General features: G+C 35.5%; 1 protein-coding gene across 1 annotated transcript; it reads left to right on the forward strand.

The window, feature by feature from the left end:
- The first annotated feature begins 1,318 nt into the window (after positions 1-1,318).
- On the forward strand, positions 1,319-18,035 carry LOC129942434 (transcription termination factor 2). Its single transcript, XM_056051359.1, has 3 exons — positions 1,319-1,522; positions 1,609-2,494; positions 15,669-18,035. The coding sequence occupies exons 1-3, from the start codon at positions 1,456-1,458 to the stop codon at positions 17,938-17,940; spliced, it is 3,225 nt and encodes a 1,074-aa protein (XP_055907334.1). The 5' UTR covers positions 1,319-1,455; the 3' UTR covers positions 17,941-18,035.
- Positions 18,036-25,327: the final 7,292 nt, after the last annotated feature.

A 25,327-nucleotide genomic window follows, 5' to 3' on the forward strand; every position in this document is an offset into this window, starting at 1 on the left:
GAAGTCAAGATTATAGTAAAGGCAAACATATGCATCTTTACAAAAACATCTTCGTTTGCATCAATATTGCCACAATGTTTCGAGTGTAACAAACATTTTTGATTTCTAATTCATATTTAAATTTTGTTCCTTTGTTACATTTTGTATGTTTTGTTACACCTTTTTTCAAAAATGTCATTTAAATTTCCTTTTGATTGTGATAATTTTTAGGAATTTTTAATGCGTTTTTACTATATAAAGAATTATTATATTATGTAAAAACACCGTGTACGAAATCTGCCTTTCTCTACTTTTCATGTTCGCCTTCATTATAGCAACACATCCATTTGGAGATGGTCCAAATTTGCCAAACACACACGACCGACCCAGAGCTAATTTGACAAATATATTATGTTATATAAAAGTACGTGTTTATCTAACTATAAGTGGATTTCACCTCTTTAGCAAATTTAATTCATTTTTAAACGCCATCTGTTGTTTCTGTTTCAAATTGCTTTTTTACTATAAAAATGGAGCTTTTTTTACGTTTGTGGTAGTGTCTAGGTGGCGTTGGAAGTTTAATATACAAATTTAATTAAAAATCTGCAATAGCTAAAGTCGCCGTAGCCACTAGTTGACGCCCCGTAAAAAAACCGACGATGATATTATTATTATTATTATGGAACGTATTATTATAATGTTTAACAAAATAAAGGAAATATAAAAATATAAACAAATAATGTAGCTGAATGTACATACAAATGGTAGTAGCTTATGGGAATAGATTACATCCAACGTGAAGTTGGCTACTTGCATTAAATATCTAAGTGGTCAATGTCATTTCCTATAAGAAAAAAGTACAAAACGTCTCGAAAAAAATTAAAAGATCTGGTCAATCAGAACGCTGTCTGTTGGGATGGAAAGCCATTTTGCCCATCGCTTTCCCTGTTTTCTATTGAATTATACGTTGTTGTTCAAACAGAAAGCGATCCAGGCCAGCGGACACAAATAGAACGTGGCTGTCAAATTAATGTTGTAGATTCGTACAAAGAAAGCGACCGCAAACATCAAAACAAAAAGGAAAGAAACAAATGTTTGACTAATCAGAACGTGGCTTGTTCTGACCATTCCGCCAGATAGCGTTCTATTTCACCATTTCAAAAGTTTACCTAATAATTTCATTTAAGCGGGTATCAGGTTGATGTGAGTTGAGTAATATTAACATGTGTATCCCGCTTAAAAGCAGTGTTGCCAACATTTATCAGTACTGCCAAAATATTCATCATTTATCTGTCAAAAAAATCGTATTTTCATTTTGAATCTCGAATTTAACAGAACTCGTTTCATCATTGTTTGTAACGGCCTCGAAAATACGCATCAAATATAATAAAATATATTAAATTATTTAATAAAAGAAACGTCTCCAATTTAATAATAATTTAAAGTGCTAATTACTGTCTAATTGTGTTTTTGAAAATGGATGATTCCGAAGAAATTTACACTTCCGATGAAGAAAAGAACAACTCATCCGATGTATCTGAAGGTGTGTTTCTTCTTCTATATTTTTTAAAACTAGAATGGAAATAATTTGTGGCATTTTTGTTTGTTTTGTTGTTAAATAAATTTCAGATCTAACTATAGAAGATTCTTCTGCCTCAGATCATGAAGAAAGTATTGTTCAGAAGCCTAAAACAAAGCTCAAGACACGAGCTGTTATCCTTTCTGATAGTGAAGAAGATGAAGAAGAGCAATTTGAGCGCCGAGCTCTGTCGCCAAGGACTCGTATGAGTATAACCGGAGTTAGGCCTGCCGACCTTTTGTCCGATTCAAGTGATTTCGCGGATTCCTCGGAAGACGAAGAAACCGAAAACGAAAACAGCAACGATGTTGATGATGAATCATACAAAGAAAACTCCTTTATTCGTGGTGTTGGAGTAAAGAATTCAATTCGTGAAAGTGACCACAGCGAAGGAGAGGAGGGAGAAACATCATCAAGCCAATCCGAGACCGAAAGTCCCATTAAGCACATTCGTCAATCGGTTCCCAAGCCACCATCACGACCTTCGTTTGCGCAATACAGTTCGGTATTTGGAAATTCACTTCAAGACCAATTCTCGTCAACAATTCTGGTTCCTGAAAAGCTCGATGAATCTATTGCTGAGAAAAATGCAAACCCTTCGTCGTCAATTATTCACTCAGACGAAAGTGAAATTAATAGCTCTGAAATTGTATCCACCAATAAATCAGAGTCAACAAGGGAAGAAAATTCTTCTACTCTGAACCCAGGAATGAAACAAGATAATAGTTTAGTGGAACAAAAGAATTCTTCAAATGACAGCGATATTATTGAAATACAAAAGAGTACAGAAATAGTAGATATAAGTTCAGATGACTCTGATCGACCTCTTTCTACTTTTGCCAAACCATTGAAACACGAAATTCCAACAAAATCTGTGCAGCCAAAGATTAATGCGGCACTATCACGAGTAACTACCTCCGATAATGGATCAAAAGAGTAAGTTTTGTTTTTAACATTGTTATTTTGTTTATGTATAAATATTAGGTCCTTATGAAACTACTCCAATTTACACATTTTTATCCTAAATGCAATGTAGAAGCTTACAAGGGGTCTTGAGAGTTAAAGAAAGAAAAACAAGTCAGAATAAGAAGTATGTAGTTTATGGGTCTTTATAGGCGGTTTTCAGAAAGGAGAAGACCCTACTGAAGTCTGGTATTTTTTATCTAACCCTTCCCTAGAATGATAAATACAGCTTCCCGACCCTTGCACTGTTTTTCAAGCAGAGTTATTTCTCGTTTTTAGGCCAATTTTTAGATTCGTATCATACATGATGAGAAGATAATTTCCAGTTACAAAAAACTGCCAAGCAACCATAAATTTGATTTTTAAGAGTGCTGGAGTTGTTTTAATAACACCAAAATTATTAAAAATATGTAATGTTTATGTTAATTTGAACATAACGATGATGCACCTGTTTGACGGACACTGCAATGAGCCTTCTATTTTTGCTTAAACCACAATCTTAACCGATATCTTTTTTAAAAAATTAAGTCATCAAATGAAGAAAAATGTTCATTTCATTTGTATATTTGGCGAGGAATTAGGACTTTTGAAATTTAAAGCATTTTCACGTTATCGTCAAAAACATTAATTCTAAAAAAGGCGTATCTTTTCCCCTCTCTAACTTTAGTTCAATTGCACTTACATCCCTTAATTCCAGGTCATGGAAAGTAAAAATAAACTAAATAATAAATAAATAATAATAAGTATCAGCTTATGAAATATCTTAAAGAATGAAAGCTTCTTAATAACCGGCAGTATGGCTTTCATTCATTTCATAAACGTATCGCTTCGCACGATTTTATCTACGGTACTGGACACCCTACTATACCTACCCTATCTGTAATCCTTAAGTACTTAATAATGCCAATTCTTATGTAAATTCATTTAATTTTTCAAAAACTAACTTCATTGAACTAGGAAATTTCTTTTCTGGCATTGATTGGAATATTGAACTAAATTTTTTTGACTTGGACGCGATTATAAACGTTTTACAGAAATTTTGTTTATGGGCTTTAATCAATTTGTCCCGCGTGTACAAAAACGGAAATCTTCGAAACCGTTATGGTATAACAAAAGGCTTTTACACCTTAAAAATATTAAAAATAAAGCATTAGCGAAATTTAAAATAACAGGATACCACACTGATTATACGGTTTTTAGTAACCTTAGTCGAGATTTTTCAGTATTAAATAAGTTCCTCTACAGAAATTACATTGTGAATATTGAAAACAACATACAAAATAATAGTAAATCGTTTTATTCTTTCATAAACTCCAAAAGAAAGTCATCTGGGATTCCTCAAAATGTTAGATACAAAAGAGTCAATTCGTCAAATGCTGATACTCATTTGGAACTTTTTGTTAACTTTTTTGAGTCTGTTTACTCCTCCCCAATTAACACTTTTGTTTCAAACTTGGAAGAAAAAGTTGACATTGGTTCAATGGAATTGACTTTCGATGAGGTTTCAGTAGCGCTTCACGCCCTTAAAATAAATAATAGTTGCGGTGCCGATGGAATACCATCAAGCATTTTGAAAAATTGTAGTGATTCTCTTTGTTTGCCTCTGTTGAAATTGTTCAACAACTCATTGTCCATGGGGTTCTTTTTACCAGAATGGAAAGAAGCATTTCTTGTTCCTATATTCAAGGCAGATTCTAAAAATCTAGTAGAAAATTATAGAGGTATCTGCAAGCTCTCAGCCATCCCCAAACTTTTCGAAAGTGTGGTTAAAGATAAAATAGAATTTATGATAAAGGAATGCTTATCTGAGTTACAACATGGCTTCGTATCAGGTCGGTCTACAGTAACTAATTTGGCTGTTTTCTCTTCATATGTCCTAAATGCAATGGAGAATAAATGTCAAGTAGATGCTATTTACACCGACTTTAGTAAAGCTTTTGATTCGGTAGATCATATTATTTTACTGAAAAAGCTTCAATATTTTGGTTTTCATTCTGAGATGCTTCAATGGATCTCTTCGTATTTAGAAACCAGAACTCAACGAGTAATTATTGACCACAAAGTTCCGAGAAGTATAAAATGTACCTCCGGCGTTCCGCAAGGGAGTCATCTTGGCCCTTTACTTTTTCTAATATATATTAATGATATAGTTGACATAATACAAAATTGTAATTATCTACTATAGGCTGATGATTTAAAATTAAAAAAATTTATGATTGTGTAAGAGTTCAAAAAGATTTGGACCATATTTCTACGTGGTGTTCTTTGAACAGTTTGAAACTTAATATTGGAAAATGCAAAGCTATATCATTTTCTAAATCTGCATTAGCTCTTTCTTTTCCATATAAAATCGAATCGAATCTTTTGACTAAAGTTAACAAAATCAAAGATCTAAGCGTTATTTTTGATAATACTTTGTCTCCAAAAAAGCATATAGATTTCATTGTGGCTAAAGCGAACACCCTAGTTGGTTTCATTAAAAGGAATAGTAAGGATTTTACGGATCCTTATGTTTTACTAACCCTTTATACCTCACTAGTTAGGTCAACAATCGAATATGCTGATGTGATTTGGAACCCATGCTATAGAGTTCATTCTGATAGAATTGAACAGGTCCAAAGGCGGTTTACTAAATTTGTGTTTCGTAAAATGCGTTGGAATTTAATCCAGACTATAAAGCTAGGTGCCAATTGCTCGGGATAAAATCCCTAGAATCTAGAAGAAAAATTCATGATGTAATGTTTGTGAGAGATATACTTTGCTATCATATAAAAAGTCCGTTTTTGCTTTCTCAGATTTTAATTTATGTACCATCTAGACAGTTAAGAACAAGTTGTTTCCTTTTCGAAAAACTGCATAGAACAAATTATGGAAAAAATGAAACAATATCACGAACAATTTCCTCGTTCAATGAAATATGTGTTATTTTTGATTTCATTTCGAGATAAATTTAAAATTGAATTATTATATAAGTTTATATTTTAAATAAATAAGTAAAACATTTTGTAATTTGCATCTGTTAAGCAAATCGCTTGTAGATAAATAAATAAATAATAAATTGAAGGTGGTACTTTGAACGACTGAAATTCAAATGACTCATTCCGCCTTCCTTATCATTGTAGCGTGTTCTAGGCAGAACTTTTGGCAATAAAAAAAGTCTTGTTCTGGCTTATAAAAAAACGTTATATCAACACCTGATATCCGTATTTTCTCAGATAGTGAGGCCGCTATCAGATATCTGGGCTCTGTCTCTACAAACTCTATAACAGTCCATTACTTTTGATCATCTCTAATGGAGATTACACAACAGCCATTGAGACATTCCAAGAAACTAAAGACAGATGAACTCGCCAGGAATGGTACAGGACAACCAATTCCAGCTCGTTTGGAAAATGCTGGCATACCAATCGCTACATGTTAACTTTTGCAGGACGCTATAAAGAAGGCAAACACGATGTGGAATAACATCACCATGAGTCAGATCACAAAAAATATATGGCCTACACTAGATTTAAAGCGATCAAGGGGCTTGCTATTTCTAAGCAGATCGCAAATAAGCTCGATAAAAGGTATCATAAGCGGACACTGTCTAATAGGAAAGCACGTAGGCGTATTCTCAAATGACTTCCGGAAGCTGTATGGATAAGGAAGACGAGGAAACAGTTTTTCACCTCCTCTGTACATTCCCTGCTCTAGCTCAGAAACGCAAGAATTACCTAGGAGAATTCTTCTTTAACAATCTAAACGATCTAAATCATATCAGCATAATCAGCCTCTCACGTTTCGTAAGGGACTCAAACTGGTTTCTTTGACTACTCCATCACGGTCAGCCACCTAACCTATCCTTTGGCTTTCATTAGAATAAATTCAAAGATGATTTAATGGTTTCTCTAACTGAACAGTGGTACAAATCCTTAAATCGTTTTCGGGAAAGTCGGATTATTGCATTTGATATTTCAAAAGTATTTGATAAAGCATTGCACGATGCTCTTTTATTACAAAATCGTAATTTTTGATATTGATGAATCTTACTTGCTTACTTAAGGTGGCGCTACAGTCCGGGGCGGACCTGGGCCTCAACCAACATGCGTCTCCAGCCAGCTCGGTCCCTAGCTACCTGTCTCCAGTTTCGCACGCCAAGTTGGTTGAGGTCTTCACCTGAGTCCGCCACCTGAGTCGAGGTCTTCCATTACATGAACTAGCCACCTAAGTCGTTGGACTTTGATTCTGTTAACTAGGTCAATGTCGCTGTACAACACGTATAGTTCGTCGTTATATCTTCTCCTCCATTCTCCATCTATGCGTACGGGACCAAAAATCACCCAAAGAATTTTTCATTCGAAGCTTCCTAAGACGTTCTCATCTTTTTTTGACAAGGCCTCAGCGCCATAAATGAGAACCGGGATGATGAATGTCTTATAGATGGTGATTTTCGATGCTCGAGACAGGACTTTACTACTGAATTGCCTTCTAAAACGAAAGAAGTTGTGAATAGCAAGAGTTATTCTTCGTTTGATTTAAGCGCTGGTGTCGTTGTCTGTGTTTATAGCGGTACCTAGGTAGACAAAGTCCCCAACTGCCTCAAAGTTTTAGCTGGCCATGGTAACTTTTTTTCGAAGACGTCGTCGTCAATGTACTTTTTTGATGACAGAATTTACTTGGTCTTGCTCTCATTGACCACTAAACCCATCTTCTTCGCTTCCGTCACAATGCTCACAAACGCTCCACTGACATCACGCTTTGATCTGCCAATTATGTCAATATCATCTAGGTTTCTGAGTAATTGGATGGACCTTTGAAAGATTGTACCTCTAGTGTTGACGGTTGCGGTTTTCACAATTCTTTCCAGAACGATATTGAAGAAGTCGTATGACAGTGCATCGCCTTGTCTAAAACCTTTTTTGACATCAAATGCATAAGATCTTTTCCGACCTTAATAGAGCAGCGTGCATTCTCCATCGTCATTCTACACAAACGGATAAGTTTGACAGGGATGCCAAAACTAGACATTGCTCGGTATAGCTCTTCCCTATAGTTTAGAGGGTCTCCTTTCTTATGTATCGGGCACACTATGCTGAGATTCCACTCATCGGGCATGCTTTCTTCCGACCATATTTTGCAGATGAGTTGGTGCATGCTCCGTACCAAGTCATCGCCTGCTGCTTTGAATAGTTCGGCAACGATGCCGTCAGCTCCAGCAGCTTTGTTCGACTTAAGTTTAGATATAGCTATCTTGACTTCGTCAAGGTCGGGTAAGCGGAATTGTTGATATGCGTCGCCTAGGTTGAGTGGTTCTATCTCCCTCACAGCGGAATTCGGTTCGTCATCGCCGTTATATAATTTGGAGAAGTGATCTTTTCATATTCTCAGTATCGACTGCGGTTCTACTACGATATTCCCCTGATCGTCTTTACAGGCTTCGGTTCGAGGCTGGTACCTTTACGAACCTCATTCCTGTTGTGACATCCCTCTATCTCCTCGATCGCGCGCTTCTCATGCTCTCTTTTTTTCCATCTAAGAAGCCGGTGTTCCTCTCTCCTCTTCTGTTCGTTGAGCTCGCGAGCAGCTCTAGTCCTTTTGTGCAGCGCCGTTTTGTATGCCTCTTGTTTCGCTGCGTGCGCTTGCCGGCATTCGTCGTCAAACCAGGTGTTTCGCTATGGTGGCCGTGTGAAACCTAGCACTTAAGAGGCGGCATCTCTGATGGCTGCAAGGCAATGTTGCCACTGGTTTTCAATGCTTAATGCAGGAAGCATAGGACTCCTTAACAGGTCATTAGAGACTCGATCGGAAAAGGACATGGCAGTCTCTTGCGATTGTAGCCGTCTAACGTAGAATCTTCTCACAGTACTTCCTTGTTTTGGCTTGGATCGGGATATCCGTAGCCGTACCTTGGCTACAACGAGGTAGTGGTCCGAGTCAATGTTGGCCTCTCGGAATGTTCGGATATCCTGGATACTGGAGAAGTGTCGTGCGTCGATCGCGATGTGGTCAATCTGGTTGACGGTTGATTGATCAGGAGATTTCCATGTGCCCTTGTGGATATTGAGATGTGTGAACTGCGTACTAGCTACCAAAACGTCTCGCCCCGCAGCGAAATCGAACAGCCTGAATCCGTTGTCGGAGGTGGTGTCGTGCAGGGTGTATCTCCCGATTATCCCACCAAAGATGTCTTCTCTTCCTAGCTTTGCATTAAAATCTCCTAAGACAATTTTAATGTCATAGCCAGGGCACTGCTCATATGTCTTGTCCAAGAGCTCAAAGAATACGTCTTTGGTGTCTTCATCTTTCTCCTCTGTTGGGGCATGCGCGCATATTAGGCTTATGTTGGCGAATTTAGCCTTGATGCGGATTGTCGTGATGCGCTCGCTCACACTGTTGAAACTCAAGACTTTTTGCCTGAGCCTAGTTCCAACAACAAATCCACACCCAATAGACGCTGTCTTTGTTCTGGGTAGCAGTCGCCGTAGTAGATATCGCAGTCTTTTAGTTTGCGTTTACCCGGTCCATCCCATCGCACTTCTTGGATGGCTGTAATATTTGCCTTGCAGCAGTTTAGGGCTTCCGCTAATTGTTTGGCTGCACGTGGTCTGTTAAGGGACCTAACATTCCACGTACATATCCGAAGTTCGTTGTCCTTATTTCGTTTGCGTGGGTTGTCAACAGTGAATCCGTCCGTATCCGAGGCTTGTTGGTGCTTCGAAACTAAAGGAAACAAGCATTATGTAATTGTAATCTTGTTGATGAACGGAGTCAATATCATTATTAACCCTCTATTGCGATAACGGATGAATTTGAAGAAGCTTTATTCGATGTTCATAAGGTTAAATGCTGTAAGGAGCGTATAAAGTTTTGTTGAACAGATTCTATTCTTTTCTTGTGGATCTCGTAACAAAAGCGAGAGTAACATTAGGATCCTGAAATTCTTTAGATCAAACTTAAACGAATCTTTACATTAAGTTGGCATTACTAGCGATCAAATTAATATGCTCTGCGAAATCAAAATTTGAATTCAAAAAACTCCAAAATCTTTCAAACTATTTATAACTTGTATTCAAATTTTTAGAGAAAGACATTTCCTGACATTTAATCGGGTAAGAGGTTAACCCATTCGTTTTGCACCAAATAACAAAATGTTTACATCATTTTAGAGTAATCAGCGATCGTTTAGAGATTTTATGTTTTTGAAGATTTGCATATCTGTATAGATTAAGATATTACTGTAGGGTTGGGTTCGAAATACTGTATGGATCAAAATACTGTATCTCAAAATACTGAATTTCAAAATATTGTGTGTACAAAATACTGCACGATCAAAATGCTGTATCTCAAAATTCGGTATTACAAATTCTGTACTTCAGAAACACTTTTTTGAGGAAAATATCATAATAATTTTGTATTACCATAATTATCTAATATACTCCCTAACAATAGCACATGAGCCTATGATAATTCATAAGTCTGAAATAATAAAAAAAATGTATAAATGTTATCTTCTTTTTATTTTCTCTTTCTCATTTTCTTCTTCTTAGTTATAATTATGTATCTCTCTCACATTTGTACATGAATTGTTCCTATCATAATCAACAATTACATCAAACTAATTGTTTTGTCAAAACTTCCAATATTATACAGTATTATGAAATACAGTATTTTGACAATACAGCATTTTGAGACACAGTATTTAAATGTACAGTATTTTGAAATACAGAATATTAACCATACTGTATTATGACCATACAGTATCGTACAGTATCATACAGAATTTTGAACTACAGTATTTTAAAATACAGCATTTCGACCCGCTCCTTTTACTGTACCGTATACAAAAGGGTGCAGCATGAATAACTGAGATACAGAATAAGGGTCCTAAATGACTACCTTGGGGAATTCCTGATTTTACAATAAACGAATTAGAGAAAGAACATCTGAATTTGATTTGAGAAGACCTATTTTCAAGATAATAAGAAATCCGTGTAATCACTTGATCAATAAACTCAATTGTCTTCAAATCAAGTGTTATGATATCATGAGACTGTTATAAAATACTCGTTCAAAAAGCCTGGGTATACAGAACAGTTTTGAGATATATACCTTTTTTAATGACTTGTTTAATAAATGTGTTTTTCCATATGGTCGGGACTTTACCTAAGCTAAAAGAAATTATAAAAATGAGGGACGGGGAGAACCACTTCTGACTTACACTTTTTTCAAGACCATTTGAAGAATTCCATCTGATACTGAGTTATAATCATCTTTAAGTAAGGCCAAGTAATGCAAGATTTTATCTAACGCCATTTGAATACTATTTATAAAATTCTGTAGACAGTCTCGCAACTGTAGGGAAAATTTCTCATCCATTTTTACAGGAATGTATATGTCAATTCCAATTCCTTGGTGACAATACTGACAGCTTGTCATATTAATTTATTTATTTACTCCCTTCTTCTCGGGATTTCGAACTTCAACTGACTTCCGGTCTCGGTAGCATTGAGAATTATTATCCGTGTGGAATGTCATACTTCAAAAACTCAATTCTGGATCTTTGTCTTTAATGACGCTATCCATCTAACAAACTAATCAACTTTTAGTGCTCAATTTTATGTATCACAGATATTCAATTTTTCCCTAAAAACGATGCTAGGTGCTTTGGATTTCTCTAACGATGCCTATTAACTTCTATAATTCTAGTGAAATCGATTTTGAAAAACAAGTAATTTTGATTTCAGTACTACACATTTCAATTGTTTGTAAAACCTTCTCCAAATCATTGAACTAAACTCAAGTCAATATGAGTTTCCAGCAGTCTTAAAAGATTTTAATTCCATTAGGTGAAGTTGAATTAATTTCGAGTAAAAATGAATTACAGAATCTAGCTGTATGACAAAAACTTTTCCGAACAAAAACTCGAACAACGGCGAAATGGTTCATGTCTCGTTATTTTAGCGACAATTAAAAACAATAATGTTTTGGCGAAGTAGGCAGTTGGACTACTCTCCTTAAACTCAACCTTAATACTTCTAGGAATGTCCATCTGTTTGTTCTTGAGATCAGTTTTGGACGTACTGTGAAATATAGCGTTTCTTTTCAACCGCACGCCAAGAATGTAGAATTCTTTACCAACTCTTTTTTTTCAAAGACAAATATGCATCGATATCGTCTCTTATTTCCCTAAAGCTCGCGCTTTGTGATTAGTGGTGGCATAACCCCATTTAGTGTGTGTAAATTATACAGAATGGGTAACAAATTATACAAAATGTTCGATTTTCCTTTTTTCCAATAAAACTAAAAATCAGGACGGTTCAACGACGCGTCTACAACATAATTCTCCACCAACTCTCCCCAAACCTGCACCCACCCTTATCATGATGAAAGATTAAACATTTGTTTTGTGGTTTGAAAAAATTGTTCAAATTTTTGACATAATTACTTTCTTTGTGGTTAAAAATCCAGATTAAAGATTTAAACCCAAGCTTATTCAGAAAACTTGGAATTCTTTAACTTTGTATTAGCTAAACATGCGTTTTAGGTGTTTGAGTCAACGAGTGAATTAAATCCTTTCATATACGTCCTTTTCTAAAAAAAACTTGCGTCTTTTATACACTAATTTTGAGAGGCAGCTTACTCAGGATTACCTGACTTGTGAAAAATTAAGGAAATGCACTATTTTAAGTCTAAATAAAACTCCAATCCTTTACATTTAATCCTTTTTCAAAATTATTTGTCTACTTAGAAGACATATATGCATATTTAGCAGGTTTATCTGAACCTGCTGTTGAGGTTAACGAACTTGTATTAAATAATAACGATACAAATGTAAACAATGTAAGCAATTGGGTTAAGTTTCTGAAAAAAAAAAAAAAACCTAAGCAAAACCATAATCATGGTCTTGTTGGGACAGGCTGTAGTTCTTTAAATGCATTGACTTCTTCTAAATGGCTGCATGTTACTAAATTTAAAGTGGATACACTTCCGGACGATCTTATAAATCACATCTCATCTACATCTAAAATACCTTTCAATGACTTCAAATGTTTTAAATTAGTGAAAAAAGGCATTCCCCAATCTGACATTAAATACTTTAACTTTAAACTAATTTTCCTTGCCCTGCCGCCAATGCTTTCATCAAGTAGTTTTGAAAACTTATCCTTTTATTATCAAAATGTTGGTGTGTTAAGGACCAGATTAAATCATATTTTTTATCATTTTACTCATATGATATGACGTATGATATTATTATATTAACTGAAACTTGGTTAACAGATAATCATTTAAGTACTGAATGTTTTTTCTAATTGTTACAATGTATTCAGAAAATATAGATCAAATTTAGTGACAGGTATGGAAAGAGGTGGAGGAGTATTGTTTGCAATTCGTGCTTCACTGACATGTAGTCAAATTATTTTGGAATCGAACTCTTCCAACTCCGACATTGATATTGATCAACTTGTTTTATGTGTTAAAAAAGATGAATCTGAATTATTTGTTTCAGCCAGCTATATTCCTCCTAAGAGTAATTTGGATTTGTACAAAGCTCATTTAAATAACTTAAAATCAATTTTGGATAATCTTAAAAGTTCACAACATATTTTATTTGCAGGTGATTTTAATCTTTGTAACATTGAATGGACATTTGACTTGGAAGACAAATGCTTAATTCCTTTCAATGTTTCGACTGAAATAGAATCTTTTGTTATAGACTTTTTGGGCCAATATAATTTAATTCAAATTAATAATCAAAGAAATGACCTGAACAGGATACTTGAATTGGTTTTCGTGGACAATGAGTTTCTCATTTGTCTTGACAAGTCCAACTTCCCGATCATTGAAAACTCCATTCACCATGTTGCAATTGATGCAAATATTTATTTTTACCACTTTCTAAAAAAGAAGTATCTATTCATAAGTATGTTTATGATTTTCGAAAAGCTGACTATGATGCAATGGTTGATTATTTATTGTCTGTATCTTGGCATAATATCCTTAGTTCACGGGACTCAGTTAATTTGTATACTGAATTTATAAGCATTTTAAATGATGCAATTGATATCTATGTACCTAAAAGAAAATTAAAATCTAATTCTAGTCCTGCCTGGTATAACAGGAGATTGAATAATCTAAAAAAAAATAAAGCTTACAAATTATATAAAATGAACAAAGACAATATGGAACTGCGATTAAATTACTTTAATCGGCAACGTGATTTCGTAATCCTAAACAAATTCTTGTATAGAAACTATCACCAGCAAGCATTTTTGGAATTTCATAAGTTCGAAGCGGAAGTCAAATGGAATACCTAGTTGTATGAAGTACCTCGACACCACGACTAGTGAGATACCAAAAATGTAATTTATTTGCTAATTATTTTCAATCAGTTTATTCAATGGACGCTCCTTCCATCCAAGAGATGCCTTCCGTAAATAGAATTGTCGACTTCGGCTCGGTAAACTTAAGTCGTAAAGAAATTGAAGAGACCCTGTCTGGATTAGATGCCAATAAAAGTGAAGGACCCGATGGGATTCCTGCTTGTCTTTTAAAAAATTGTGCAATTGCGTTAGCTGAACCACTTGCTATAATTTTTAATCTTTCACTTGCAGAAGGAATTTTTTTGGATAAGTGGATAATTTCGTTTTTGTCTCCAATTTTTAAATCGGGGTCAAGGCAGGAAATAACTAATTATATGCCAATATGTAAAACTTCTGCAATACCAAAAATATTCGAGAAGCTAGTTTGTGACAAACTGTCAGTTTTGTTTCGTAGCCACATATCAGTTTTCCAACATGGAATTGTTTCAGATAAATCAACTGCGTCAAACTTAGCTTTATTGGCTCACGATATCATATCAAATATGGAAATGATGTGTCAAACGGATATTATTTTTACAGATTTTGCGAAAGCATTCGATCGAATTAACCATAACGTCTTACTTCATAAATTAACTTCCCTAAGTTTTCACTCTTCGTTATTGAAGAGGCTAAAATCATACTTGACAGGTAGAATTCAAAAAGTAAAAATAGATTGCTCGTTCTCATATGACATCTTTGTTCCATCAGGGGTTCCTCAAGGAAGTCATTTAGGGCCATTACTGTTTTTGTTATTTGTAAATGACATACCTAATGTATTTAATGATTCGCCTTCTTTTTGCGGATGATCTAAAACTTTATCGTAAAATAAGCAGTGAATCTTATTGTTCGCTCCTTTTGAAGGATCTAACAAGATTAGATGATTGGTGCCAACGGAATCACCTTCTTCTTAGTATTTCTAAATGTCAAGTCTTGTCGTGTTTTAGGAATTACAACCCAATTTTGTTTGTTTATAACATCAATCACATACAACTAGAAAGAGTGAGAACAAAGAAAGACCTAGGAGTTATCTTAGATACCAATTTGTCATTTTTACCTCAATACGACTATATGATTAATAAAGCTAATTAAAGGCTTGGTTTTATCAAAAGAAACACCAGAGAATTTTCAAATCCCTATACATTAAAATCACTATATAATTCTTTTGTAAGGTCGGTTCTAGAGTATTGCAGCATAGTCTGGAATCCTTATTATAATAATTCAAGGGATAGAATTGAGAGAGTTCAAAAGAATTTTACTAGATATGCTTTCTTTAAGTTGAAATGGAGGATTCCAAGACCGTCCTATAGTGTTCGGTGTTTGCTGTTTGGAATACAATCTCTTCAAGATCGTAGAGTATACTTTTCAGTGATGTTTATCATAAGGTATCATATTAATTGTCCCCCGTTACTCCATCAAGAACAACACGTTGTCGATTTCTTATTTATGAACAGTTTCATCGTAGCAATTATGGTCGAAATGAACCTATTTCCCGTTGTATCAGGGAGGCTAATTTAATTTGTAGCAGGGTTGATTTTTATTCTAGTTGTTCAAGAATCATGTTCAAATCTCTTCTATTAAATAATATTTGAATAATTTTTTCTTAATTGTAATTAAATATGCTTTATTTAATGTAAGATAATAAAACATTCTATTTGTAATAGTCGTTTGTGTATTAAATACATAGTTCCCACCAACAATTAAATTATGTACTTTTATCATAGTCTAAGAGATTAACTGTAATCTATTTGATGAATAAACTAAACTAAACTTAACTATAATTAACCTATTTTAAATTCTTTTTACAGAATAAAGCGAGTATCCAAGGAATTCTATGATAAGGAAGTATCGAAACTTGATGAACTACGACAAGATCTTGTCAAAGCCGAGAACTTATTGGAAACTGTTGGACCGAGTTTATTCGATGGTGGCAAACAACTTTCGATTCGTGTGGCAAGTCTACAAGAGAGTATCAAAAAGAAGGCACAAGAAGTTGTCAATCTAGTTGTTGAAGAAGACGATGTTGCTGTCGTTGAAGAAGTTAAAAAACCATTTTTCGATAAGGACCTACCCGATTGGGATGATCTTTCGGCAGCCGTTAATGACATTAAACCAGTGTTTACCGGAAAAAGAGGATTAAATACATTCAATACTCAGAAAGTTCTCACAATGGATCGCTTGAAGGACATTCATGGTTCCTTGGAGACCCGTCCCGGAGATGACGTGTTGGCTGATGATCCTAAGGGATTGAAAATAAGTCTAATGCCACATCAAAAGCATGCATTGGCGTGGATGAATTGGAGGGAACAACAGAAGCCTCGCGGAGGAATCCTCGCCGATGACATGGGTCTGGGAAAAACACTATCAATGATTTCGCTCGTGCTTGATGTGAAAAATAGAGAAGAAGACGACGATGCAGAAGATGAGGAAGAGTCCGAAGAAGAGAACAAGGGTTGGTCGTCAAAAGGCCGACGCGACTACCACAACGGAGGGACCCTTATTGTTTGTCCAGCCAGTTTAATGCGACAGTGGGAATCCGAAGTAAACAGCAGGGTGAATCGTCATAGGCTAAGCATAAGTGTCCACCACGGTAATAACAGAGATACCAAACCCCGACATTTGGCCACGTACGATATAGTCATCACGACCTACCAGATTGTCGCGCGGGAATTCAAAACTAGTGGTGCCTTGTTCTCTATAGCTTGGAAACGTATCATTCTGGATGAAGCCCATGTGGTGCGAAATTACAAAAGCCAATCGTCGTTGGCAGTTTGTGAACTGCGGGGAAAATCCCGCTGGGCACTTACCGGAACACCCATCCAAAACAAAGAAATAGACGTTTATGCCCTTCTCAAATTCCTCAAGTGTAGTCCTTTCGATGACCTTAGCCATTGGAAGAAGTGGATCGATAACAAGAGTGCTGGAGGCCAACAGCGACTCAATACTCTAATGAAGTCTCTAATGCTCCGCAGGACGAAAGCCCAGTTACAGCAGCAGGGAAGTCTGGCATGCCTGCCTGAACGAGAACCATGCAAGGTTATCGAAGTGATCTTGGACAAAGAGGAGATGAATGTGTATCAAAAAATCATGACCTATTCAAAAACTTTGTTCGCCCAATTTCTGTACCAGCGGGCGGAGAAGAACAACGATATGTATTTCATGGACCAAGGTAATCGGCCGACTTTTATGCAAACCAAAGATCCGAACGGAGCGTATCATAAAATGCATCAAAAGTTTTCCAAACTTCATCACGGTGATAGGGACATTAAATCTCATGAAATCCTTGTGCTCCTGCTTCGTCTCAGGCAGATATGCTGTCATCCTGGGCTAATCGACTCCATGCTGGAAGACGAAGATGAAAGTGTGCCCACAGATTCGTACTGCAGTGAACCAGACATCGATTTGCTGGACCAACTCAATAAATTGGAAATCAATGATAACTCAACATCGAACTTAACCGATAGCATAGATGAAAACCCAGCGAACAAGGGAATTTCGAGGGCCTCGGCTAGAGTGTTACAGAGATCAAATCCGGTGTTTAACTTATCTCGGCCAAGTTCGAAGATGAGGAAGGTTCTTCAAATCGTGGACGAGGAAATCCTAAGTACTTCTGATAAAGCTATCATTGTTTCGCAGTGGACGAGTACCCTCAATATACTAAAAAGTCATTTTGATCAAAAGAATGTTCGTACCTTATCGTTGAATGGAAGTATTCTCGTTAAAAATAGGCAAGCTGTGGTTACAGAATTCAACGATCCCAACTCTCCATCGAGAATTCTCCTTCTTTCGTTAACAGCCGGCGGCGTTGGTTTGAATCTTGTTGGAGCTAACCATTTATTGCTCATCGATCTGCATTGGAACCCTCAGCTTGAATCGCAAGCCCAGGATCGTATTTATCGAGTTGGTCAGAAGAAAACTGTTCATATTTATAAGTTCATGTGCAAGGACACAGTCGAAGAAAGGATTAAAGCCTTGCAGGATCACAAGTTGGAGCTGGCTAATGGCGTTCTAACGGGTGCTAAGGTTTCTGGGGGAAGTAAATTGACTATTGATGATTTGAAGGGGCTTTTTGGATTGTAGTGTTTGTTGTATATTTATTTTTGCATATTTCTCTAAAACTTCCGCTGTATGTTCTAAATGATTTCAATAAATGTTAATTTTTATTTATAATGTCATAAGAAGTGATTGTTTTAATTATAACATCGGGAATTTTACTGTTGGCCTGTTCAAAAAGCTAAAAACACAGATGGCAGTTTATGGGAATTGCAGTCCAATGAGCCTGATTATGCACACAACAGATGACGGTATAGCAATAGTGGAGAGCGACATCATCCAATTTGATGAAGAGGCATGTTGGTTGAGATTTGGGTTGGAAAAGCCATCAAAAGAAAAGTTAGCAAAACAAGCTTTTGTTTGCCGAAATCTGGTGAAATGCGGAAAACGCAAACCTTTTGAAATGACTGTATTACTGTAGTTGAGAAAACAACAATAATTTTTGTATGGACTCGAATTGCTCAATTAATTTCTACGCCAAAAGTAGTTATTGGTGATTTCACTTATTGAAAATGCATCCCCCGGTTTTGTCGAATTCCTACGTTCTCAACAACTTAAATGGGTTTTAATCTGCCCATTACAAAGTAAAAGCAAGATTGGTGTACCTCAGGGCTCTGTACTATCTCATCCACTCTTTTTCGTAATCAATTGTTAAGAATCTGTCCTAAAACTGTTTTACGGACGCACATGGTACCCGCACCTCTTTGTATTCGTTTTAGGATTTAGTACCCTGATCCCTGCATGTTGATCTCCAACTACATTACTAAACTCATTGAATACTTATCTGGACAGTACTGTTTAATATTGTTTAAGAAACTGTGTAGAATTTAATGCGTCAAAAAATCAATGCTTCCTATTTTAAACTCACCACTTTGCCTTTTTCCATGAGTGGTGTAACCAAAGCGTCTTGGTGGCGGCCGCTAGAAACAAACCCCAAATGGTTTGGATAGTATGGTCAGGCTATTTCCTCAGGTTGCCGCCAGGCCGATAATCTGTCCCGTAAAAATATCTCATTAGGAGATCAACAAAAAGCATCGGAAATTAAAAGTTGATTGAGCAAAGTGTTTTCAACGTACTATTGAACCAAAGTAAAGGTAGATATAATTACCTCTATGAAATAGAAAAAATGTCGTTCGGATAAAAATAAGTTTGCCGGTTTTTGTTGATGATTGATTTTAGCAACATGAATAAGTGAATTGAAGGATGCTTGAAGTATTGCGTTGGAATATGATTTGAACATAGAAAGTGCCCAATATTGGCAGATTTTTGGCAACAAATTTTCACCGACTTACAATCAATCATGTAAACAACCAGATTAATCATTTAAAAGTGACAGAACAAAAAATTGGGCAGGTTCAGACAACACAAGTGACTTCATTTACAGTCAACTGCATTCTTTGAACGTAAATTTTAAGCAAGACAACTCGTTAGTTTTTAAAGTGTCATAAACTTCAAAGTCGGAACTTTACTTCACTAATTTGTACCGTCATTCAGTTCATCGTATAAAAACAAATAAAAACATTATTGTCTACAAAACACTCCTTAGACAAGCTACAAGTCCATAACGATTTCTTTTTCAATTTGACAAATAACCCTTTTGCACAATACATTAAATGGAATTGTGCAGAAAATATATAAATTAGAAAGTAATAAAGTTCAGATTTCAGTTGAATGAAAAAACACAATCAACTGTCATTTTGGCATAAGTAGACTTGACTTGATATTTAGGGAGTTTTTTTGACTAACTTTTCAACAAACTTGCCTTAATTGGAAATCAATTTTTTGGCAGCTGGCCAATCATGTACCAGAAACTTGGCCTTCTGTTAAGTCCCTTATGCCGTCTGAGCCTTCTCATTGGGCAGGTTCAGACAACATAAAGGACTTCATTTGCAGTCCACTGCATTCTTTGAACGTACATTTTGACCAAGGCAACTAGGTATTTTTTCAAGTGTCATGAATTTCAAATTCAGAACCTTACTTCACAAACTTCTACTGCAAGTTCATAGTACTAAAACTAGTAAAAATTTTATTGTCTACAAAACACTCCTCAAGCAAGCTAAAAGTTAGTCAAGATTTGGATTTTTTATTGTAAAGAAATATTACTTATTTCGTTTTCAATTTGACAAGAAAACATTTTAAAGAAAGCATTAAATGAAGTTTTGAAGAAAAGAAATTAATAAATAAACAATAAAGTTGATCAACTGTCATTTTGACAAAATTAGACTTGACTTGATAGTAAGGGAGATTTTTCATGACAAACTTTCTAGTCAAATTTAAATTAAATTTGCCTTAATGGGAAGGTAATTTTTTGGTAGCTGGCAAATCAGATACCACAATTTGGATAATAACTAATGTTCTTTTCAAACAACATCATCTAATTTTTAATTGCAAGAAAGTTATAAGTAGCAAAAGTTTACAGAATTTTGAAAGAATTTGAAAAGTCCGTCAGCGTTTGCCAAAGTGACGCTATTGTCTGCTTCATTTTGTTTCACTTTTTATATTTTATATATTTTTTAAATGTTTTGATCAATCAATCGAAAATTGATTTTGGCGCATGGAACACGATTGGAATTGTTTTTATTTTTTGTCATTGTATTAGATTCTGTGTACGGTTAAGTTGCCAAATTCAAAGCTAATCATTTTATTAAAAAATTGTATTAGTATTGGTAAACAGAGGGGTAAGCCTTTTAAATAATCCAGATCTGCAGATTTGATCTTAAATCTAAAATAAATCAATTTATTTGCCACATAGATTGGAAAAAAGTGGAAAATTTTGATTTGACAGATCTGGATCAAAAATATATAAATATATTTCTTCCATGGAAAACCCCAAAAGAATGCGAAAATGACAAAATAATAGGTCCTTTTTACATACCATATAGAACATCTTCACTGTGTGACAGGAAGTACTTGGATATTTTCATTTTATCCGCATCCAAAATGGTGGGTGGTGTGGTGATATGCTGGTAGTTTTTTGTGTGTTCGTATCGAAACGTTGGTTAAACTACTCAATCACGGGATCCCTTTCGTTCTTTTGGTGCTCTTATAGATCATTGTCTTCCTGAAAATCAACTTGATAAGTACCTCCATAAGGCTAAAGTTTGTATCTTGCATAATCATATAATTTAGTTCATTACATTCCACTGCCTCTGAATTCCAGCAAATAGGTCACTTTTGTACTTAAAAATGTTGCTCGCAATTCTTATTTTTAAAATTTCCCACAGGTTCTCTATTGGGCTGCCCAATCCCCAGACCTAGACCCAATCTGCAATCCACTTTGTGTTCAACTTCGACTTGTGTTTGGGATCATTGTCATGTTGGAACATGATACAACTAATAGTTTAGTTGTATGATGGTGTTGGAACGTTCATTTTTCAATGGCAGCATGGTGTTACAAAGAATGTATACAGTCTTCAGACTTCATTATGCCTTTCACTTGTCGAATTGGCCCGATTCCTTGGCCAAAAAAGCATTCCAACACCAAAATGGAACCACCTTTATGTTTGACCGTCCCTTTACTCTCACTTCTTAGCCTCTGGCATGTTGTTTTCCATGCATATGGAAATTTGATTCGTCAGAAAATAAGACCGTTTCCCATTTTTGGGGACTTCAATTGAGATGAGTTTTTGGAAATGCCAAACGAACCTTCACATTTTTTTAAAAAATAAATGGCTCTTTTGCTATTTGACAACAACGCAATCCAGCCTGCGGCGTCTGATAGTTGATGGGACAATGGGTAACCTATGTCAAATGTTTGCTTCCCTGGATTATTCCGTGGGTTTTCTTCGGAAGAAATTTGTTATTTTTCAATCATCTTTTACTGTGGTGCTTCGAGGCCTTCCTCCTCTATGATGGCATAACACCTTTCCACTTTTGATGATTCTACAAATAGTTGATTTTTGAATGGAATATTTCTTTGAAATTTCTGGATTTCATTTTTTTATATTTTTTTTCGTGAAATCTTTTTTTACTTTAAAAATAATTTATCTTTAAAAACCGTTTTATCGATCAAGGTCCCTACTAAAACTAACTAAACAAATCAAGCTACACTTATAAACTTACGAGTACCAACCTCAAAATAAATAAGATTAAGTTGAAAAGAGAATCGGCCACTAGTTGCAAATATTTTGCACAACTAAAATAATTATTGTTTTTTTAAAAGCATAGAATTTGGATCAGTGTTTTAAGATTATGAACAATAAAAAAACTCTTGAGCAATACAAATAATTTGATTGGAACAACTTTAATATACACGAATGTTCAATTTTTTGATTGGCGGTGATAATTGCAAAAGTTTTGCACAGTAAGTAAACCTTTAAAAAATCCTTACACTGTTTATGTGCATCAAAATAAAATAAGAAGGAAATGAAGACAAGTTTCAGGAATTTAAAGGCAACATAGTATAAAATTGGCGATCTTTTATTCAACGTGAATATTTTCTCTATCTCTAAGAAAATATCTTATGAAAATAAGTTAAAGCATTAATAAAAATTTTTCCAATTCCAAATTGTGTAAAAAGAAAGATTTGTTACTTTTGGCAGCACACTGTTTTTTGGTGAATATCGTTAAATTACTAACAAATCTTTACTAATACAATACAACTAAACTGTATAAGCTGAATGGCTCACTTGATTCCCCCCCTGAATCGTTTATTGGTAAAAAATTGATGAATTTGTGCTGAACGATTGGAATAGGGCTGGATTTTCGATTCTTGGTCCAGTCCTCAATTAAATGAAGTGTTTTGATCAAAAAAAAATTTAAAGTCATATCCATTAACGCACTACGATTGCAAGGGAATTCCTACGAAAATTAAAACAAAATAATGTCCCAGGGGAAGATCATGACCCCTATAACCTGTAATGAGGTGCGGAGCAAGAAAGAGGAAAAGGAGAAAAGGTATCGGGAGGCATTAGTATAGGAGTAGGGTACCATTTGCATGGAGGTAAGACACCCTCTAATGACTTTGGGAGTAATTTCATAACGAGGTTGGGGGCCAATTGTCGTTAGGCAAATGGGAGAGGTATGGGTAGGATAGGGTCGGTCGAAGAAGGTAACTCTGGGATGGGAACTAGAATAGGGATTGGGTGGAGGAAGGAATGTCCGTTACGGTAGCTGCGGCATGCTTGCGGTGCACAGCTGAGCTCGTCGGATGTTGGAGGGGGCCGCTGATGACGTCACCGCCTGGCCTTTACCCACCCTTCCTGGAATCCACTCGGCCTAGTTTTCGGATTCCCCAAAAGCAGAACCAGGTAAGCTCATTTACGCCGAACCTAAAATTTGTCAAACCAGACCGCACCCCCTAAAAATATCTTCCTATTCCATTTTTAATTGGAATCACATACAAAAAAAACACACTTGATTCGTGGCATCTTAAATACAAAGAATCTTAACTGTTTTATTTACTGAAATTCCTTATTACAGAAATTACTTGTAGAACAAAGAACAAAGAAGTTAAGAACAAAACACTTAGGAAAATTTCTTCGCCGGTTCCACACAACAACAAAAAAAACAACGGGAGCTTTAATCGCCAAAGCCACGCGGCGAATCTTTGCTTCTCCAGCGTCCCGTATCTGAAGCGTTTCCTATTAGTTTTTTTGGTTATCCCTACTATTCGGACCCTAATTTCCTGCCTACAAAGAGCTCGTTGCGGGTGGAAAAAATAATTGGGATGCAAAATATTGCGTCCCGGGGGACGTAAGAGGAACCCCTCTTCGCACTAGCGACTTCTTCCGTAATCGAAATAAACAAAAAAAAACAAAATCGCTGAAATTTCAATATCACAATGTAACTTAGAAATTACAAAAAAACTAATGCAAATTCCCATAAATTTGAAAAAAAAATATTTAAATAAATAAATGTAATGAGAAAAAAAAACAAAAAGGTAAGAAAAAAAAATGAATAAATAACTAAATATATGTATATAAAAATTAGATAATAGAAATTAAATGAAGTTTAATAAGACTATATAAATAAAAAGAAATGAAATAATAATTTAAAACAAAAAAAGCAAAACAGAAGAGAGATTTAGGTCCAGACCGGATCCTCAAGCTCTTGAGAACTCTTTTTTGTAACTTCTTTTTTCTGACTGCGCGGGTGGACGTTCCACGGAAAAAGTAAAAAAAATGTGTGTTACTTGAGAGTCCGGGTACTTCACAGGCCTTTTTTCCGGATAGGGAACTTCTCCAATCTTCTTGCCGGGTATGTCGCGCGGTCGTAATAGCTGACTTCGTTCTTCCACCTTTTTTTTTGTATAAAAACAAACTCTTAACACTTATCTGCTTTTAATATCAAGCAAACTCACCCGCGCAGTTTAAACTTCACTAACCAATCTCTCAATAATATTTAACAATGAAATTTGAATTTAACTTCCTTTTTTTGAAATTTCTTTACGTAGTTTTCACTCGGCCGTCTTTACTCGGCTATGCCTCCGAACTGATTGCCACCCACTATTCCTACTTGAGTTGGTTACAGTCACCTAAGGCACTACTGTACGGACCATCACCTCATCCGATACATATTCAATTCCATCTTACGTAAATTAATTACCGTCAGCTGTATCAACGGCTTCTAATTTTGTATATACATAAGATTCCTCTTACTGACGTCGGTTGTGTATTACGATAGAGTCAGTAACTCTCTCCATCAGTTAGCTTTAGTTAACCTAGTTTGGGTTTGGGCCCTCGCTAACTTGTTAACCGGCAATGACAGACGTCAGATAGTCTTTGTTTATTATATTTTGATTTTTGTTCTGTGCGCAAGTGCCTCTGGGTAATTATCTTAATCTACAACAACAAAAAAAGTATAAAAACAAACACAAGTGCGGACCAAAACATCAAACAAAAACAAGGAATCTACAGAAGGAAGGAAGGAAACATAATACCCATAACTCTAACCTCTGAGTGGCAGAAATCCCCGAGGCCAAAGCTAAGTAGCATTTTCTTTTCTTCTTCTTTACCTTTTATAGTCTTAATTTTTTTCCACAGGTATGGATCTATGAACACTGAGTCGAGCGACGGCATAACCCCACACAAAAACAAAGTATCAAATGAAGGACGAGGAATGGAATATCTGGTTTATATATAGTTTTTATAAACGCATTTTTTTCTTTCAGTAGCAGTCACAACAAACCCCCCCTAGATCCGCTATTGCACTTAATAAAGGTATAACGCATGTATTTCCCAAATAACCGCTTAAGCCTCCTGGCCTACTTCTCTGAACATTTAACAAAAAATTGTACATGTACATAGTTCAAATATTGTTTTGTATTTTGTGTTCTTTGTTTCCAAATTATTATTAATGAAGCTACATTTATGTTTCCTTTTCGTGTTTGTTAATTCAAAAACTTAGTTGCTATCTACAAACCCAACTGCCGAAGGTGTTTTGTTTAGTAACATAAATAATAATAATCAAATAA

This window comes from Eupeodes corollae, chromosome 1, assembly GCF_945859685.1.
Source record: "Eupeodes corollae chromosome 1, idEupCoro1.1, whole genome shotgun sequence".
NCBI classification, from domain to species: domain Eukaryota; kingdom Metazoa; phylum Arthropoda; class Insecta; order Diptera; family Syrphidae; genus Eupeodes; species Eupeodes corollae.